This window comes from Rhinolophus ferrumequinum (assembly GCF_004115265.2).
Source record: "Rhinolophus ferrumequinum isolate MPI-CBG mRhiFer1 chromosome 15 unlocalized genomic scaffold, mRhiFer1_v1.p scaffold_54_arrow_ctg1_1, whole genome shotgun sequence".
Lineage (NCBI taxonomy): Eukaryota > Metazoa > Chordata > Mammalia > Chiroptera > Rhinolophidae > Rhinolophus > Rhinolophus ferrumequinum.
This window is the reverse complement of record NW_022680357.1, coordinates 1,256,090-1,275,651: the sequence shown is the minus strand read 5'-3', so window position 1 is coordinate 1,275,651 and position 19,562 is coordinate 1,256,090. Positions and strand designations below refer to the sequence as shown.

The 19,562-nt window shown below is 59.1% G+C and overlaps 1 protein-coding gene and 1 long non-coding RNA gene across 3 annotated transcripts; one reads left to right on the top strand and one right to left on the bottom strand.

Annotated features, from left to right (window-relative positions):
* Window positions 1-73: 73 nt before the first annotated feature.
* ATP2A1 (ATPase sarcoplasmic/endoplasmic reticulum Ca2+ transporting 1) lies at window positions 74-15,741 on the bottom strand. 2 transcript variants are annotated; one of them, XM_033101292.1, is made up of 23 exons: window positions 15,417-15,741; window positions 15,069-15,086; window positions 14,595-14,677; window positions 13,098-13,202; window positions 12,290-12,428; window positions 10,284-10,364; window positions 8,927-9,012; window positions 8,514-8,811; window positions 8,189-8,355; window positions 6,513-6,601; window positions 6,143-6,245; window positions 5,771-5,902; window positions 4,175-4,297; window positions 3,835-4,053; window positions 2,769-3,104; window positions 2,419-2,639; window positions 2,123-2,325; window positions 1,851-1,936; window positions 1,618-1,751; window positions 1,375-1,492; window positions 1,119-1,236; window positions 808-852; window positions 74-403 (listed from the first exon to the last, which is right to left on the bottom strand). In XM_033101292.1, exons 1-22 carry the CDS (start codon window positions 15,532-15,534, stop codon window positions 848-850), a joined length of 2,982 nt encoding a protein of 993 aa, XP_032957183.1. In that variant the 5' UTR covers window positions 15,535-15,741; the 3' UTR covers window positions 74-403; window positions 808-847. The 2 variants fall into 2 exon arrangements, with proteins under 2 accessions (XP_032957183.1, XP_032957182.1); XM_033101291.1 differs by lacking the exon at window positions 808-852 and having other exon boundaries at window positions 117-403.
* An 876-nt stretch (window positions 15,742-16,617) lies between these two features.
* Window positions 16,618-19,242, top strand: LOC117019510 (uncharacterized). The gene is made up of 3 exons (XR_004422506.1): window positions 16,618-17,300; window positions 17,536-17,867; window positions 19,101-19,242. It is a non-coding gene; the product is annotated as an uncharacterized LOC117019510 (long non-coding RNA).
* Window positions 19,243-19,562: the final 320 nt, after the last annotated feature.

The following is a 19,562-nucleotide window of genomic DNA, read 5'->3' as shown; positions in this document are numbered from 1 at the left end:
GGGGCTCCCTCCACACGCGTGCCCTGGACAGGCGGCTGCTTTCTGGGCTGCATGACACTAAGGTGCTTGTCCCCAGGGGCCCGCCCCAGGCCCCAAGACGGGCGTGGAGACAAGGCCAGACTTTTCTGTCATTTATTTTCAATAAATAAGCAGCTCAGCTCAGGTGGTCGCCTTGCCCCTGCAAGCCCCAGGGGGCCGGGGAGGGGGTGGTTTACAAGGGTGACAGAGAGGGTGGGTTGGAGGGGGAATGAAGAGGGAAGGGGACATTGTGTTTATAAACAGAAGAATGTCAAGGGGCGGGAACGTGGGGTCTGTGCCACAGCTCTGGCTGAAGATGCATCGCTATCAGGGTAGGGAAGAAGGGGCAAAAGGGCTGGTTACTTCCTTCTTTCATCTTCCGGATCTGGAAGGAGAGAGGGAAGGGGTGAAGCCAGGGGCGGGAGAGGAGAGGAAGAGCCCCTCCCAGGCTCCCTGTCCCTGTCCCCGACTCACCTGGAGGGTCGCACCAGTCCCCCCCCCCATACTCACCTGTGTCCCCAGCCAGACCCCACTCCTCCCAACCACTGCGCCCCAGCGGCAGAGAGCGCAGCGCCAGCCCGCGCAACGCAGCGCAGCGCAGCCCAGCAGACGGTGGTGCCCCGAGGCCAGGGCAGCGGCCCTCCCCCAGCTTGGAAGCGCGGCTGTGGCGGCAGCAGTGGCTCCAGGGGGAGCTGCGAGCGCAAGTGACCTCGGGTGCCACCCGAGGGGGAGAGGGGTCAGGTGGGGGGCACAGCAGCTGGGGGCGAGGGCAAGAAGGGGGAGTGATACCTGTGACACGGTTCAAAGAGATGGAGGAGGGGGAAACGGGTTATCCTATGGCCAGAGAGGACAGAGAGACAGCGGTTACTGAAGGAGGGAGGTGGGCATGGGGGGCCAGGGAGCGTGTCTGCACCAGGGGTGGGGGGAGGGGAGGAACGGCCCGGTGGCATCTCCCTGGCGGACGGCGGTCCTGCCAGGACCCAGAAGACACACCCGCCTGAAAAGGAAGAGGGTGGGGCGGGCGCCGTTGTCGCAGCGCAGGGGGCGGGGCTGTGCTCTGGGCCCGGGGCTGACTCGGCCCAGGACCACGGGAGCCTTACCCTCCAGGTAGTTCCGAGCCACGAACTTGAGGAGTTCGTCGAGCCCGATGACCGGCAATGAGATCTTGAGAACCATGAGCCACTGGGTGACGTCCAGGGCCCGGAGCTTGAAGATCATCTGGAAGGGGCGGTCCGAGGCGTGAGGACAGGTACCCTCGGTGCCCGGCCCGGCCCCACCCCCCTCCCTTCGTCAGCGCCTCTGGTTGGAGGCTGCGCTGCGAGGGGCGGGGACAGGGGGAGGGGCGGGGGAGCTCACCGGCAGAGGGTCCACGTAAAGGATGAGGAAGTGGAGGGACATGGAGAGGCAGATGGAGCCCAGCAGCCAGATGTTCACCCAGGGCGGCATCCGGACGAGGGACTGGTTCTCAGACAGGCTGCAGGGAGGTGGCCGGGCGGAGGCGAGGGTGGGAGACACAAGGAGAAAGAGCAGTGAGGGAGGGGACGCGCGGGGCCCGGCGGCGGGGGGGGGGGGGGGGGGGGGGGGGCGGGCAGGCCCCACCTGTTGAGCGCATTACACATCTCGATGGTGACCAGCACGGACAAGGCCATGGTCATGGGCTCGGGCGCCTCAAAGATCTCACACTCCACACCCTCAAAGTCGGGGTTGTCTTCCGTGCACTGCATGAAGTGAGTCTGCAGGGGGGGGGAGGGGGCGGCGCTGGATCCCAGGAGGCCTCCTGCTGGCCTCCCGCCCCTCCTCACCCCTCCTCACCCCTCCTCCTCCTCCCCTACCAGCTGGTTGTAGCTGACGTGGGGCCCGTCCTCCGCGTACAGGAACCACCAGGCAGCTGCTCCCACGGTGGCTGCACCCACGTAGCCTGTGGTAGAGAGGATGGGAGTCAGGGGGGCCGGGCTAGGGAGATGGGGGGCATCGAGCGGGCCTGAGGGCCATGAACAGCTGGTGAGGGAAAGGAACAACGGTAAAGCCACCCTGGGGGGCTGGTGTCCCAGAGAGGGGGTCCATCCCGGGGGTTGGGAAGGAACGGGGGTCCCATTCTGCTCACCCCCAATCGCCATGTAGCGGAAGAAGAGCCAGCCACTGATGAGAGGCTCCTTGGGGCTCCGGGGGGGCCGGTCCATGATGTCCAGGTCGGGGGGGTTGAAGCCCAGAGCTGTGGCCGGGAGCCCGTCCGTCACCAAATTGACCCACAGCAGCTGCACAGGGATCAGAGCCTCAGGCAGCCCGAGGGCGGCGGTCAGGAAGATGCTGCAGAAGGAGGCGGTCACGTGTCGGCCCTGCTCCCAGCCCCGGGCTCACCCCCACCGCCCGGGCCCCTGGGTGCCCGCCCTGGCTGCTCACCAGACCACCTCGCCCACGTTGGAGGAGATGAGGTAGCGAATGAACTGCTTCATGTTGTTATAGATGGCCCGGCCCTCCTCCACCGCAGCCACGATGGTGGAGAAGTTGTCGTCCGCCAGCACCATCTCGGAGGCGGTCTTGGCCACGGCTGTGCCTGAACCCATGGCAATGCCAATCTCGGCTTTCTTCAGAGCAGGGGCGTCGTTGACACCATCGCCTGTCTGAGGGGACAGAGAAGCTGGGACCCAGCCCCTCCCACTCAGCCCCTCTCCCCCCTGGGGCCCCGGCTCAGTGGACACGAAGCAGACGCCACGCGGGCCCAGGCTGGGTAGCCCCGTGGGTCTTCTCACCATAGCTGTGATCTCATCGTAAGACTGAAGATATTCCACAATCTTCGACTTATGGGCGGGCTCCACGCGGGCAAAGCAGCAGGCGCGACGGCAGGCCTCCCGCTGCTCACCCAGGGGCAGGTCATCGAACTCCCGGCCGGTGTAGGCTCGGTCTGCCACATCCTCATTCTCCCCAAAAATGCCAATTCGTCGGCAGATGGCAATGGCTGTGCCCTTGTTGTCCCCAGTGATCATGATGACGCGGATTCCGGCATCCCGGCACAGCTGGATAGAGCCTGTGACCTCCTTGCGGGGCGGGTCCAACATGCCCACCACGCCAATGAACGTCAGGTCCATCTGAGGAGCCAGAGCGGAGAGCGGCAGGGTCAGGGAGGGGCTAGGAGCTGAGCAGGAGGAGCGGGGGAGCCTCAGCGTGGCCTCTGAAGCTCAGGGGCACAAAAGGCCTGTCTGCACAGGGACCTGCAGGCTGGGCGGTGCCAGGCCCGTCTTGGGCGGCACACCGTGTATCTCATAGAAAGAACTTGAGTTGGGAGTTTGCACGGTGGTTTCTACTCTCAGAAGGACCACTCACTTGTTCGACAACAGTGAGCAAATCTGCGTTAGCTGTTGGGCCACAGTGTCCCCTCTATAAAATGAAGGGACTGGGGCGGCCGGTTAGTTGAGTTGGTTAGAGCACGGTGCTCATAACACCAAGGTTGCTGGTTCGATCCCCGCATGGGCTACTGTGAGCCGCGCCCTCCTTAAAATGAAGGGACTGGACTTGGGTGGTCCCACTTCCAGAAAAGGAGCCTGTGCCAGAATGTAGGTCGAGGCACTGCTTTGTGGCATCAAAAATCTCACTCTGGAAACGTCAGCTGAACCTGGGTGCTTCAAGATCTAGCTGATTTTCACTGTGGTGCGAGCGCCTCACAGCATCGCAGACGGGTCCACAGATCCCATGCAAAGTGGCACTAGATGGCCCCTCAGGTCCTTTCGGACTCTAACGTCCTGTGATTCTAGGACCTGTGACAAATGACAAGGGGCGGGGAGGGGGGGTGCAATGGGCAGCTTCCTGCTGTCTGCTCACCTCATAATCCACGAACTTGGCAGAATCATCCAGGAGCATGTCCTCTCGCTTCGGGGGGGTGTCCCGGGTGGCCAGGGCCAGGCAGCGCAGGGTGTCCCGGCCAGTGCCCCACTCCTTGATCACAGACATGATCTTGTCCTTCACCGGCCCCGTCATGGGTACCCGGGTGGTGCCAACTCGCACGTAGTTACAACGATCGATGACCCCCTCGGGGGCGCCCTAGGAGACCAGGACAGCGTCCAGGGGTGAGTGTCTGCCTTCCAGGCCCCAGTGCAAGGGCAGGGAGGAGAGGGGTTCAGAAGGAAGGAGAGGGCGGCTGGGGCCTCCTCTGACATCTGACCTTGACAAACATCTTGTTGCCGACAGCAGCCCGGGACTTGGCTGGGGAACAGTACACAGACATGGACTTTCTGTCTCTGGAGAACTCCAGGGTGCATTCCTTCTTCATCAGCTGACGGATCACCTGGGAGAGAGGAGACCGGGAGGGGCGTGCCCCACGTGAGACTGGTGGGACAAGAGGGATGAGATGGACAGACCTTGTGCTGGGAGGGAGGCGTCCCAGACCCCCTGCAAACATAGTCCAAAGGGGTCTGGACAGAAAGAAGACGAAAAAAACGAGACCAAAAAATAAAATTAAATTAAAAAAAGGGCCTGGACATCGTTGAGCAGACCCCACGCTGAGTCAAGCTACATGTGGCATCTCCTGCACCAATGGAGAGACTTCCAGCGTCTGGTTTGAAGCACAACAGAAACGAGATGTGTCGTGTGGTACCTTCCAAGAGAACATTCAGTGATGATGGCATGTTCTCTAATCGGAACCGTCCAAAATGGTGGGCGGAGCAGTGGCTGCTGAGCCCGGGAAACGTGGCTGTGGCAAGTGGCAGAACGCAGCGTGTACTCACATTTCATTTAAATTCAAATAACCACATGTGCGCTTCTAGACACGTGTTTTGGACAGGCAGACCTACTGCCCTGCGTGCAATAATAAATGCTCCATAAAAATGAATGAGAGCCTTGTTCACCAAAAGCATCACGAATATTTCTCCACAAAATCAAATACAACAAAAATAAAAATAACAGGGGCGGCCGGTTAGCTCAGTTGGTTAGAGCGCGGTGCTAATAACACCAAGGTTGCCGGTGCAATCCCCACATGGGCCACTGTGAGCTGCGTGCTCCTTAAAAAATAAATAAACAAATAAAAATAACAATAGATGAAATAAAAAAGAAGTTGATGTTTATAGTCTCGATTGTAAAAATTTGTGAATGATTAAAATAGATATCAAACATCTATCGATAGATAGGCTGTTTTCATGAGTTGTCCTATCAAATTAAGCAGCAACGAGCACTCCGCATCTATAAGAATGGGTGACGTGGGGGACAGAGCACCCCAGGAGGAATTCAGTGTAGACACTGAGTACACATTCACAGCAAGAACTCGGAGCAAGAAAAACAGAATCGGGCTTGTTCGTCTGGGCAAAGGGAATATCAGCAGTCCCTTTTCCCAAATTCTGCGTCAGGTCTCAAAAGCTGATCAAAACAAGCGTGCTTCTGAAGACAAAGCGATAACGGCGGGCGTCGGCGCTGCCCCAGGATGGGTCCTTGTGGTTTCCGTGTCCGGTATCATCCCTTTCAACTAGGGACACGGCAGGAGGAAGTGATCTTAACCGCATCGAGGGATATTGGAGGTGAGCAGTGGAAAGAGGGCTGGACATTCGGGGACAGCAGGTCGACCCTACGTCAGTCTGACCAAGAAACTCTGTGAAGAGGCCCTTTGCTCGTCCTGGGTGGGATCCCAGCATGGGGCACAAAGCCCTGCCCTGCCCTGGGCAGTGGTGGTGGGTGGGGGGGGGGGCTCTGCTTCCTGAGGTTCCCGGGTCCTGGCCTCCGTAACAACGTGGGGTAAGGAAGGACCCCGTTGGCGGGAGCAGACACTCACCGAGTTGCAGGCATTGGCCCTCTCCACCTTGGAGAGGCTCCTCACGTCGGTGTTGAACACGTTCATCTTCTCCACCAGGGTTGTGAGCGCCGTCTCGGTGGCCTCGCCGACCTTCTCATAAACACCTTTGGCCTGAGAGGGCAGAGGACCAAGAGGAAGTCAGTGCCCTGGGCTCCTGGCCCCTGGCGCCCAGCTGCCATACCCACCTTCCACCTAGAAGGGGACGGGAGCAAGCCACTCCCGTCCTCTCACACCCAGGAGAACATGGTACAAGGGACCCCGTTCCCATGACCCGTTCCTTGCGACCTGTTGAGGACGCCTGGACTCGGAGCCAGTTGGAAGGGGACGGAGGGGCGGCTTCAGGAGTGTTACCTCATTGAAGTCCAAGGAGGAGTCATTGCAGAGGGCACAGATGGTGGCCAGCTCCACCAGCCCATCATACTGCCCTGCGCGAACTGGCTTATCGTTCTTCAAGCTGGCAACGGGGCAAGGGAAGAAGGAAGGGAAAGAGACAAGTCGAGAAGAATAGGGAGTGAGATGCAGAGACAGCCTGGGGAAAGCAGCGAGGCCGGCAGGGAGATGGCAACCACCGTGGAGACCAGGTGGGAGACAGAACAAGGTCAGGGAAGGAAGAAGAGAGAGAATGGAGGACAGCGCTAGCAGGAGGGCCCCGGGAGAGAGGTGGGACGTGTGTGGAGGGGAGGGACATGAGCCGCTGGGGTGTGGACTTGGGGGGACTTACACCTCTCCTTCTGGAGCGTATGTGGAACCAGTGATGGAGAACTCGTTCAGCACACAGGAGTCTCCATCCACTTTGTCAATAATGAACATCTGCAGGGGACAAGGTGACATAGCCGGATGTCTAGCTGTGCCCACCCCCGAGGCAGGCTGAGGGTGGCCCAGATCCTAACGCCTCGTCCAGCCACCTGTGCAAACCATCCGGACTTTCCACCCTCCCCCGCCACGGGCCTCTCCTCCTTCCTGCCTGTGTCCTCCCTTCTGCCATCACTACCTTGCCACCGTTCTCCATGACTGTGTGAGTGGCTTTAAAACAGAAGTTATGCCGGCTATGCTGGCGGCTCTTTTAGACCAGTGAATAAAATCAGACATGCGTACGGAGGTGTCGGGGGGACTGTGGCTTCAGGCCACCTGTTAGCACGTGGCCCCTCCGCAGCGCCAGCCAGCCACGTGTGGCCAGATCCTCAAGCTTCGCAGGAACAGCTAGAAACTCAGGTTATTTTCCTATGAAGCCTCCCGACTTTCAAACATGGGCAGTGAGTTCATTTTTATGGAACGTGTCGGGAGCCCAGCTGCGCAAGGTTGAGGTCTGGTGCTTTGGAGGGAAGGTGTGTAGGCAATGCCCAGAGGGGAGCTTTCAAAAGGGCACAACTTGTGTCGCGTGGTCTCACCACACACCTCTCGATGCCCAGAACATTGATATTTCCTGGACATGCTCTTCCAAGAACTCTGTGTAGGGCAGGGGTTCTTTGGCTGGGGTCCAGGATGACCCCACCCCTGCCAAGGGGTTTTGATGGCAAAAAAAACAAACAAAAAAGACACCTTTAATTTTTCTCTCTGATACTTAGCATTGCCTTCCAATTATAAATACAGGCAATGAACTCCATTCTTATTCGCGAAACCTGTGTCTTTGCCACCAATATAATCACAGATGCTGAGCTCTCAAAATAGCATTGACACTCGTCACTGCATTACGGGGGTTCTTAGCCCCACGAACCTTCATAAAGAAGAAGTGCTACCAAATCACAAATTTGTTCTTAAAATAATTCGATAACTGTATTTCCATCACCGGTTTCCTCTGTAATGGGATATATAGTTAAGGCGGAATCCTTCATAGTTTATGGACACATTGAAAATAGTAGACCGAGAAGAGGTCCAGACTGCCAGCGAGTCTGAGGCCCAGAAAAGACGAAGAGCCTTGGTTTAGGAAATGCTGTTGGAGATCGGTGTGGCTGGGCTCCCCGTGCCTCTCTGTGGATGGCCATCTGAGGGCAGTCTCCCCCCCGCCCCACTTCCCAGGTAGCAACTCTGGGGCCAGACAGACATGGGCTTGAAACTCAATTCTGCTACTTATTATTAATTCCACAGAATCTCCCAGGGCCTCAGTTTCCTCCTCTGGAAAATGGGGTGAAGGAGACCTTCCCCTGACGGGGCAGATTAGTGGTAACCCAGGGCGGTGTCTTGTACCCGAGGGTGGCTGTCAGGACCTATCTGGCTGGGGCACAGGGGCCACTTGGATCCCTGTCATCGCTGGCAGGATGACACTCTGTCTGCCCTCTGAGCATTGCTTTCCCAGGCCAAAACGAGAGTGGTCAGTGCTGAAGGGGTAATTCCCTCTTTGGAGAGCTCGGTTCACCCCAGGGCAGTGCTCTGAGTGGGAGGTGCCCACGGCTCTCTGACCTTGCAGACGGACATCTGGTTGGTGGTGAGGGTGCCTGTCTTATCGGAGCAGATGACAGACGTGCAGCCCAGAGTCTCGACGGAGGGCAAGCTCCTCACGATGGCATTTTTCTTTGCCATCCGGCGGGTGCCCAAGGCCAGGCAGGTGGTAATGACTGCGGGAAGGCCTGTGGGGGGAGGGAACAGTCATAGGGGCGGGAAGGAGTGGCCCCCGAAGCCCTCAGCTCCCCATCCCTGGAAACTGCCTTTGGTACCTCATTGGGGGAAAGGGTCTTTGCAGAGGAGATGGGCCACGGGGGCGGGGAGGGGAGAGAGACTGCCGTACCTTCTGGGATGGCAGCCACAGCCAGGGCCACGGCAATCTTAAAGTAGTAGATAGCACCACGGAACCAGGAGCCGCCGTGGACGGGATCGTTGAAATGACCGATGTTGATGAGCCAGACGGCCACGCAGATGAGGGAAATGACCTTGGAAAGCTGTTCCCCAAACTCATCCAGCTTCTGCTGCAGGGGGGTCTTGTCCTGCTCGGTGGCGGCCATCTGGTCGCGGATCTTCCCAATCTCAGTGCTCACCCCGGTAGTGGCCACGATGCCCAAGGCCTTGCCTGCTGCAATGTTGGTGCCCTGGATGGTGGAGGGGAGGCACGGCGTCAGGCCGCGTGCACCCGCCCACCGCGACGTCTGTCCCAGACCAGGGCCTCTGGCTGGCTCGCTCGACAGCTGGCCCGGGAAGGCTCACCGAGAAAAGCATGTTCTTTTTATCCTGGTTGACAGCTCGGGGGTCAGGAACAGGGTCTGTGTGCTTGATGACGGAGACAGACTCGCCTGTGGAAAAGGGGACAAGGGTTTCAGACGTCATCGTGTCCTCCTCCCATAGGTGCCGCCTAGGGTTTCCAGGCGGGAATTCCCGCCCGCTCTCGGGAAAATTTCTCGCTTTCCGGTTCCCGAATCCTGAGAAAAGTTGGTTGAGAAATCGGGAAAATCGGCTCCTTGAACCCAGTAATACCCACAATGGGAAATAAACGTACTACTCACAGTGTATCTCTTAGACATTTTTCCTATTTATCGCTAGGGTTTCCGGGCCAGAATTCCCGCCTGTTCTCAGGAATTTTTTTCCCTTTTCCGTTCCCGAATCCCGAGAAAAATTGATTCGGGAAATCGGGAAAATCGGCTCCTTGAACCCAGGTGGTTGGTAGTATTGGCTGTCACTTTGTGGAAACGATTCATCGTGGAGAACAGAAAAGAGTTTATATCTTGGGATTCGGGAACAGGAAAGCAAAAAAACTTCCTGAGAACGGGCGGGAATTCCCGCCTGGAAACCCTAGTCCGCCCCTAACTCCCCCGCTGCTTGGCAGGACAGGGGCTGGGAAGGACCAAACAGCAGCCCTGGGGGAAGTCTGGGCTCTGGAAGAAGCCACAGGAGGCACGTGGGAAATCTATTGCACGTAGAGTGAAAAGACCTTGACCTGATCCCCGGCTTGATCGCTGACAGGCTGCAGGACCTTGGATCATTTAACCTCTGTTTGCTCTTCTGTGAAATGGGGATGATAACACACACACTCTAGAACAAGGCCTTGGTGAAATCAAATAAGCTGGCGTATGTGAAAGTGTGCTGTCCATTGTGTCTGGACGGCCGGGGCTCAGGCAGTCACGCTGGGCTGGCCCAGCTTGGCCCCCGGGGACCACGGGAATGCCCCTGGCTCTTCCCCCTCCCTCTCCCAGTGGAGACACAGAGACAGCTGTGTCTTAAGTGCGTCTGAATCCTGCATCTTGTCCTACAATCTACGGTTCCTCACTTGTGGGTTTTTGAGGAGATAGGACAGGTCCCTGGGTGAAGGTGTCCCTATGTCTGTGTGGAAAGGGGATGGGCTACCTGGACAATGGCACACCTGTCCCACCCTCTCCCATGAACCCTTGCAATTCGGTCTTGCTGACGTCACTGCCCCCACGGAGCCAGCAGGGGGCCCTACAGCTCTACAGCTGGCTGTTCTCTTTCCTCCATGTACAGTTTCGTTCCTGTCTGTCCACCCAGCTCCGCCCTGGCAAACCATCATCCCCACACCCCTTGATGCATCCTCCCACCCAGCCCCACACACCTGTCAGGATAGACTGGTCCACCCGGAGCGTGGTGGACTTGATGGAAAGGATGCGGATATCGGCTGGGACCTTGTCCCCCACTGTGGACAGAGCAGAGAAGAAGGAGGTCAGCTAGGAAAGGATGTTTCTTCCTTCCTAAGAAAAACCCGGTCTTTGTCCAGCAACCTCACCTCCATCCTTCAGGTCTCGGGGAGGTCACCCGGGCTGGGCGCCTCCCCTCATCCCGGGCTCGAGTCAGGCCCTCACATGTGCTCCCGTCGCCCCAGCAAACATGTCCCTCTTAATATTCATCCAATTGTCCCCCTCCTTGTAAGCTTTTGTCCCCACTGGGCTATGAGCCCTGTGAGGGGAGAGACGGGCACGCTGCCTGGCACATAGTATGTGCTCGTTAAATGTATGTGGAATGACGGAAGGAAAAACTGGGGACGGTCCAGTTGTATCACAAGAAACAAAAGCAGAGGGGCAAAAGTGAGAAAGGTGAGGAAGGAAAGGCAAGAAAGAACTACAGCAAACAGGATGACTTGGGGAGACGGGTGCTGGGGGAAGCGAATGAGGTGGAACAGCCAGGGAAGGCAGGAAGAAACCGGAGAAAATCAATGTCAACAAAAGGTGGAGCCAGAAGCAGGAGAGAGCAAGTGAGAGGGGAGTATGAGAAGGGAAGGTGCAGGAGGAGAGGGAGGAAGGCTGGGGCAGGGGGGCACAGGTGCACATGGAGAGGACACACCTGAAACCTGCTGCCCCGTGTGAGCACCTGAGGGAGGGCAGGAAGCTGGGGGAGTGAGTGGGTGGGGGGCAGGGAGGCAGGCAGGAGAGAAGGGGAGGCCTGCAGGGAACAGGGAGTCGGGGGACAGTGAAGCAACAGCCAGCAGAGAGCTGGGCCATCGGGGGGGAGGCCCAGGGAGAGGCCCGGAAGTCAGGGTCAGGACAGAAGCCGCCATGGGGGAGGCTGCAGGGCCGACGCCCCTCCAGACTTGAGACCTTTGAGGAGGCCGCATGCTTCCCGGGACCGCTGCCCAATCCTGCCTGGTACCCAGGCTGGTACTGGGGACAGGGTTCCATGGGTTTCCTTCCCCTGTTTCTAGGGTGCCTCCTCCTGTGCCAGAGGAAGCCGAGGGCGGAGGGAGGAGGGTGGCCGTGGAGCTGGGCGGGACACCCTGTCACCCAAGCCCAAGTGATATTTATAGACATTCATGGTGCTGACTCCAAACTGTCACCGTAGCAGGACAGCCCGGGGATGGGGCGCTGGGGTCTTCAGCCCGCCCTCCCTTCTTCTCCCCAAGGTTCCCATGGTAGCCACATAGGTGTCTAGAGGAGGGAAGCCGGCTGAGAAAGACATTCCCTTATGCCAGGGGCCCAGAGATATGGGGAGGCCTGTGCAGGGCAAATATAAAAACCGCTGAAGGGGGCAGAATCGCAGTAATCTTAGCCAGCCGGCCCCCACCCCTCCCTGGGCAGGCATTAAGTGTCCCTCCCTGCAGAGGCGGCCCTCCTGGAGCTCGCTTCCCAGGTCCCGTGCTCTCTGCTGGGGCCTGACTTTCCCTTACATGGTCGGGGGCTGGAGCCTTTGGCCCCCCTCCTCCTTCTCCCCTCACTCCTTCCCCTTTGAGAGGCCTCAAGGGCACTGAGAGGTCAAGATTTAAGGCTGACCAAGCTTGGGGGGGGAGGCCAGGCCTCAGGAGGGGGGTGGAGACGGGACCATTGGCAGGGCCTGGGTTCCACCTGTTGCTTGCAAGTGCTGGGTGAGGGGAGGGGAAGTGGGGGTCTGCTTGCAGCTTCAGGGACAGGACTGGCTGTTCCTGCGGAGACTCTGACAGGGAGGGGGTGCTGTGGCCACAGTGCCCTGGGGTGACCTCCTGAGGAGTCTGGGAAGGAAGGAGAAGCAAAGACTCCTCCAGCCTGGCAACCCCCTGGACGCCAGAAGCCCAGCCCCCACCCCCAGCAGACACATCGTCCTGGCCTGGAACCCGAGGCCTCCCGTCCTGGACCGCTCATGCCCACCACTCACCAGCCACCTCCACTATGTCCCCAGGAACGATGTCCCGGGCCTTGATCCTTTGCACTGACTTTCGGTCCGCCCGGTAGACTTTCCCCATCTCGGGTTCATATTCCTTCAGGGCCTCGATGGCGTTCTCTGCATTACGCTCCTGGCGGGACAGGGTGGAGGTCATCAGAGGGAGGGAGGTTGAGGAAGGGCAGGAGATAGGCAGGGGAGGGTGGGGCAGGCGGTGTAGGGATGGCAGAGCAGGGGCCAGAGTCCTGGGGCCAACAGGGACACCAGCAAGGAAGAGGGAGGTTACGCAGGGGAGTAGACAACCCCCCCACCCAGGAGAGTCGGGGTGTGTATGTGTTCAAGAACCTGTTGCTTACGGCCAAAAACGGTTTAGGGGGGTTGGGAGAGAAGAAAAGAGAAAGAAAATCAGAAAGCAGGGGACAGGAAAAGTAGAGGGTGGTGAGGTAATGGAAAGAAGAAACTCAAACTAGCATTTATTGAGCACCTACTATACACCAGGCACCTTCACACTCATCATCTTTTTATATTTCACCACAACTCTGAGGGACAGGATTATTAGCCCCATTTTATGGATGAGGAAACCGAGCCTCAGACAGATGAAGGAACTTGCCCAGAGTTCTACAGCCAGCAAGTGACAGTGGGAACACCAGCTCCCACCTGTTGCCCACACTCCGTCCCATTTACAAACTGAGCAATAGGACCAGAGAACAAGGCAAGCCCAAGGGAAGTGATGGGGGGTGGGGGGAGGGGGCCTCATGTTCAGTGTCCGGACATGAAGGAACCAAGAGGGGTGGAAGCTAACCTGCCAAACCCCCACGATGGCATTGGCAATGAGAATCAAGAGGATGACAAAGGGTTCAACAAACGCAGTGACGGTCTCCTCACCTTCCTCAAACCAGGCCAGCACCTGGGAAGCAGGAGAAGGGAGAATCACAGGTGAGAGCGGCCCTTAAACAGGTAAAGAAGGCCAATGGAGGTGAGAACTCGTGCAGGAGCAAAGAAAGGGCCAGGCCTCACCGGGCGCGCAGCCGCGCGTCGGTCTGCCGGTCTAACACTCCAGGATGGGCAGCACCGCCAGGCGGGCACAGACCTGCACCCCTCAGGGATTACCGAGGAATGCTTTCAGGTTTCCCTGACAGAGCTGCACGCTTGTAAACAAAGCTCAGGGGGCACCCGGGCCAACTACCCACACAGCCACATCCATCCCAGGGGAGCCACAACTCCATAGGAAAAAACCTGTGGTCCGCGCAGGCAGGCGGGCGGCTGGCCCACCCACAGCCCTCCCCCCACAGCCCGAGGCAGGGAAGCTCCGATTTCAGGAGGGAGCAGGAGGGGGGCGGGATAGTGTTACGGGGCCTCCTGTACACACCCCACCCCACCCCAGCTGTTGCAAAGGCAACAGCCACAGGCAAATGTCAAGGAGCAAATCTGAGAAGGGAGAAGTGAGGCCCTGCCAGCTGGTGCTCAGGGGCCCACAGGCCTACATGAAGGAGACCAGGGGACAGGGACACTGTTTTGCCTCCGGAGGCTTGTTTTCCAGCAGGAGTAAGATGTTAAGGAAGAAACTCCACATGGCAGGATCGACTGATTGCTGGCACGGTGGGCGCCCAAGGGAGCCCCAGGCAAGGACACGTGGCAGGACCCTGAGGAGCGGGCGGGGGCAGCGCTGAGGCTGGAGGGGCCCAGGGAGGGCGGGGAAGGGGAGAGTCAGGCCAGTCTGGGGAGGAAAGGGATCCCAGGATTTTCAGCCCTGTTGGGGGGCAGAGAAGCAAGGCCAGCGACAAGTGAGGGGTCTGCGCCTCCAGGAGCCTTTGGAGTCACCCTCGCACCAGCAGCTTTCCCGCCTCTAGGAGGGTCTTTGCCTCGACCAATCAGCGCCAGGAGGGCGGGGCAGCGGCGCCAGGAGGCTCGGGGATTGGTGGAGAGGCGCAGCCTGCACCTCGGGCACCCAGGGAGTAGTGGCGCCCCCGAGTGGCCGCAGCGACGGAGCTGGGGAGCCCTTCGCTCAAGGGGGTAACCCGAGCCTTCGGAGCCCTGGAAGCTTCGGGGGGTGGCTTAGCTTCAGTGTTTTGGCTGAGAACACCGTTAAAGCTTAAAATAAAACCTGCCTGCGGGGTGTGGGGAGGACAGAGGGCGCACATCAGCAACCCACCCCCCACCCCGGTCAGTTCTGGTCTGCAGGATAGGATGCCGAGGGCTTGGACGAGGGGGGCCTCGGATTTGGAGCCCTCCCCACCCTCGGCACCCTCTCCAGATCCCCGCACCCGCAGCCAGCCCCCAGATGTTCCACTACACTCACAAAGGAAATGCAGGCGGCCAGGAGAAGGATTCGCACCAGGAGGTCTTCAAACTGTTCTACCACCAACTCCCACAGGGATTTCCCTGGGGGGAGAGGCAAGGGGAGGGCGTCCCCGGGGTTAAGGTCTAGCGGATGGACAGCAGGGACTCCAGGTGCAAGCTGGGGGCCAGGGACTGAGGGCGCCCTGATTTCCAGCCCCGAGCAGGATGGTTGTGGGGCGATGGGCAGACCACTTGGTAGTGAGAGAGGGAGCTTGCCAGGACGCCACCAACGGGCTCCTCCAAGTGGCGGGCAGTTGTTCAAGGGCTGGATGCCCAAGGAGAAAGTGCCTGGAAACTTCTGCCCCCAGCCCGGCTCAAACCCTTGGGGAGGGATATTTGCCCCAGGAGTGAATAGGGAGAGGCAGGGAAAAGGGAGTGGAGCCCAGAGGGGAGGGGGGTCATTTATGACAGCTCAGGGATTTCGGTAACTTACCTTCCTCAGCAGGGAGCTCTACCCAGGGAAAAAGAAGAAAAGGACATGTTCATTTGGGGTTCTGTCTGATGCCCCCCCACACACACACCCAGGATTTTGTGGCTAAGGTAAGAGAATCAGGCCATCGAAAGGGCATCTGAGGTTCTCCAAGGTCATCCTATAAAACCTCCCAAAACTCTGGGTCTCAGGGACCCCGTTTTCTCCGTATTCTCTTCCCTATCCTCTTACGGCTGCAGTCGTTGGACCCAGCTCTTCCCTACGATACCCCAGAGGGGGAGACTGCGTGTGAGTATGCGTGTGCGCTGCGCGTGTGCGGGAGGGCATTACCAGCCTCCGAGCCACACTTACCATTGGGGCCATATTTCTCCAGATGCCGCTTAACTTGGTCCGGGGTAAGGCCTGTAGTCTCGCTCACCCCAAAATAGGCCAAACATTCTTCTGTGCTCTTGGAGTGTGCACCCTCCATTGTGCTCCCTTCCTGGGGGCCAGGGGGCCGTGTGTTTCTTCTAGGGGGGTTCTCACGTGTGGGGGGCCTTCCTCAGTGTGTCCACCTGCCTGTCTGTCGGGGCTTCTTCTTTTTTTCTCTCCTGCCCCCCCCCAGGTTTTTCTTCCTTTCACGAAGCTCTGACCCCCGTCCCACTTGTAGCAGCCGGCCACCCCCCAGCCCCCAGCTGGTCCCTTATGAGGGAGTAGGGGGGGCCAGGCTCCCCCCTCCCCCAGATCAGGGATTGGCTGGCTGAGACGCCAGCAGGAGGGGTCAGAAGAGAGAGATATTTCTGCTGACAGAGGGGGAACAGTGGGGCTGCAGCCTGAGATGTCACTCATGAGGGAAGCTAAGATGGCCCCAGCCCCAGGGAAGGGGGGCAGAGAGACTTCACTTTCTGTCTTCTGCTACGGACCCCTCCCCCAATTGCCTCAGCTTCCTCAGTTGCACTGAATTTCCGGTTCCAAACTCATCCCCCCAGTTCTCCCCATAAGCCCACTTCTCCTCTCAGGCCTTCCCCGGGCACGTCCCTCGCACCCCACCCCCCACCCCTGCGTCCCATCTCGTCCACTCTGAACCTGCCAGCCTCCTTCTTCACCTAGTTTGTTGAAAGGGCAGCAGAGCTATTCCAACCTTCGGGGGATGGAAGAGGGGGAGAACATCCTTTGGGGGCCAAAGGAAGTGGCTCTGGAGGGATGAGGGGAAGAGGGAAGGGAGGGGGTCAAGGGGACAGGGTAAAGATGGTAACCCTACCCTAGGGAGGGGTTGCGGCAGCCATCAACAGGGGATTTAGTGTCCAGGCCCGACGAGCAAAGCCAGGACTGCCTGTCTCTCCCCTAAATTCCCCCCCCCACATCGCTCTAACTCAGCCTCTGGGAACATAACCTCCAGCCCCCCCTATCTCGAACAGTGAATCCCACCCCCCGCAAGAAAATGGGATACCCAGGCAGCAAGGTAACCCAAGAGGCTACAGAATGTGCTGATGGCAGAGGGGGAGGGATAAACATTTCAGGATGGGGGTGGGGGTCACCCCAAGTCATGGAAGAAGGGTCGCCTCCGTCCCATACTGTGCTCTCTGTAACCTAAGGGGTTTCCCTGGCAGACCCCACATGGATGACGCTCTGCACTCCACCTGGCCCTGAAGTATCTGTGCTCAAGGGGAGTGAGGACCAGAGCTGTATGTCCAGGCCCTGGGCACACCCCGTGGGAAGCAGCAGGAGGGAAGGGGCATCCAGGAAAGGGTGCTGGGGAAGCTGGATAAAGCAGAGGCTCCAGGCCAAAGGCGTGGGGAGAGGGCAGACTGATGGGGACATGTCTGGGGGAAATAAGGACAGACCAGAGCTGGGGGAGCAGAGAGAGAGCTGCCAGGGTCAGAAGGAAGTCTGAGGAGCAGTGGGGAAAAGGGACAGCAGGGAGCTGGCATGTGGCAGCCAGGTGGGTGGGGGCCCAGGGCTGGGTGCAAAGCCACAAGTTGTCACTGAGCGGCTGGCCTTGGTGTCAGCTTCCTCGGAGAAGCAGCTGCTCCGAGCCCCCCACCCCCACCCCTGCTCTGGGATGGGGGCATCTTTTGGTTATTACCAGGGCAGCTGCTGGAGGAGCAGGAGCAGAGGGTAGCCTGGGGTGTGGGTGGGGGAGGGAAGGATGGCAGAGAGAGGAGAGACGTTCAGTGGAGCAGTGGTGAAAGGTCAGTGAGGGGAAAAGCAGCCTCGCCACCCTGACCTCAAGTCCTTCCTCAGTTTCCTGAAATGGTGAGGATTACAGGCCACTGACTGACTGGGTCTCAAGGCTGCTTCCCTCGGCCGCCCAGCTGCTACGCAGACAGTGGCACAGGGGGCAGCGGGCAAAGGCAAGGGAAACCCGACTTCTGAGGCTAGCATGGGGGGAGGGCATTTAAGGATTTGGCCCCCCCACTCATCCCTCTCTCCTCCTGGATTTCGGGGTGAGCTGAGGACACAGACAGGGTACTCCCTCCCTCCTCCTCAGGGTTCCAACAAAACCTGCGCTGAAGCAGAGTCCTGCTGTGACCTGCCGTGGGGGCTCAGACAACGGCGTGAGTCTCCATCCACCTGGCCAGGCACCTCCACCTGGCCAGCACCCCCCAGCTCTTAGGCCCCAGTCGGGCTCCGCATCTGCCAAGCCTTTTGGCCGGCTGGCTTCTCCCTGACAGCACCTGGAGGAGTGACGGGAGCAGGAATGCCCAAACATGGAGAAGGGGGAGAAGGCTGGACCGGTCACAGGTTCAAGGGAGCGGAGCGCATGGAGCTGCGGAAAGGAGGCCGGCGTTGCAGGACGCTGCTGGCAACAGGGACCTTAAGGTTAGTCCTTTCTACCTCCATCAACTTCCCAGAGCGGGGACCTGACGCCAAAGGGGGAAAGCCAAGAGCCGCGGAAGGATCACCCTCAGGGAGGCTGGGGGTGTGAACTGCCCCGGAGGGGGCCGAGCAGGGAGGCCCTTGCTCGTGGATCCCCGCCACGCCGCGCCGCGCCACGCCACGCCACGGGGGTCTCCAGGCCCAGAGTTGGAAGGTGTTTTTCCCCTCCTATCTGAAGGCTGAAGCTGCGAGTAGGTCTGTGAGAGCCACGGACTGAGCCCAGCCAATCCCTGACCAGTGCTGAACTTCAGCTGAACCACCACAGGCTGGGAGAGAAGCAGTCTCTTAGGCTCCTCCGGCCAAGACATGCAAATCTTGGGGTGTGGGGGGCCCTTGAACCCCTCCCCCACCCATCTTCAGAAGGCGAGTCCCAGAGGGCCGGCGGGGTTTAGGGGAAGAGGGAGCCCACACACAAGTTGCCGCTAGATTAGGAGAATCAGGCCCTGCTTACGCTCGGGCACGCAGCCTTCAGGGGCCATCTCGTTTTGAGACTATCGCACCCAGCGCCCCAAAGCATCTCCACCTTTGCAAAGCCAATTCTATCCCCCCCCCCCCCCCCCCCCCCGTCTCCTGAGGCCAAGGTTTGGGGGAGTCCCAGGGATTAGATAAAACGGGGAGAGCCAGCAGGCTTCCCCAGGCGAGCCCACAGCCTGAGTGGCCTGTGAGCCCAGCTGTCTCCTGTCCATCTCCCCACAGGACACGAGGCCCAGAATAGCAAGGTCACAGGCATGGGTAGGGCCCAGAGGTGGGGGCAGAGGCTGGGGGGGGGGCGTGGAAGTGGAGGCTCCACGCTGACTGGGAGGGAAATGGAGGCAGAATGGTAAGAGGCAGAGGTAGGTGGACAGAGGTGGGGAGGGGAGGGGGCCACGTAAAGCAGGTGGGAGTCTGGGGAACCTGGCCCCTCCTTGTGGGCGCCCATTACCCGCAGAGCCGAGAAGCCCAGGGGCGCCCTCCACTGGAGGAGGGCAGAGCCGCAATTCAGAGAGCAGGGCCTGGGTTAAACGGAGGGGCTGGGGGGAAACGGAGGAGCAGCAGACGTTGCAACCGCAAATACCCACAGGCCAGGCACGTCATGAGTGACAAGGTCGGGCAGGGATGAGGCAGATGCAGCACGAGGCTGCCTTCTGATTTTCAAGAGAAGCCAATCATCTGAACTTTTATGTGAAATTCCATTAGCCAGGCCATCTAGGAGGGCGGACAATTCAGATCGCAAACTCATCCTAGAAAAAGTGCTACGTACCTCATTGCTGAATATCACTATGGTCACCTTCGAAGGACTCCCCTTGGGAAGCTGTGCACCGACGCCAGCGCCTAGTCCACCCTTCAAAGCCGTTTTTGAACTCTTTTTCTGGAATGGCCATCAGAGCTGTCGTCGTATTACCCTTGATGTCCTGAATGTCATCAAAATGTCGTTTCAATGTTTCCTTTATCTCCGGGTAAAGACAGAAGTCATTGGGGGCCAGATCAGGTGAGTAGGGAGGGTGTTCCAATACAGTTATTTGTTTCCTGGCTAAAAACTCCCTCACAGACAGTACCGTGTGAGCTGGTGCATTGTCGTGATGCAAGAGCCATGAATTGTTGGCGAAAAACTCAGGTCCTCTAACTTTGTCACACAGCCTTTTCAGCACTTCCAAATAG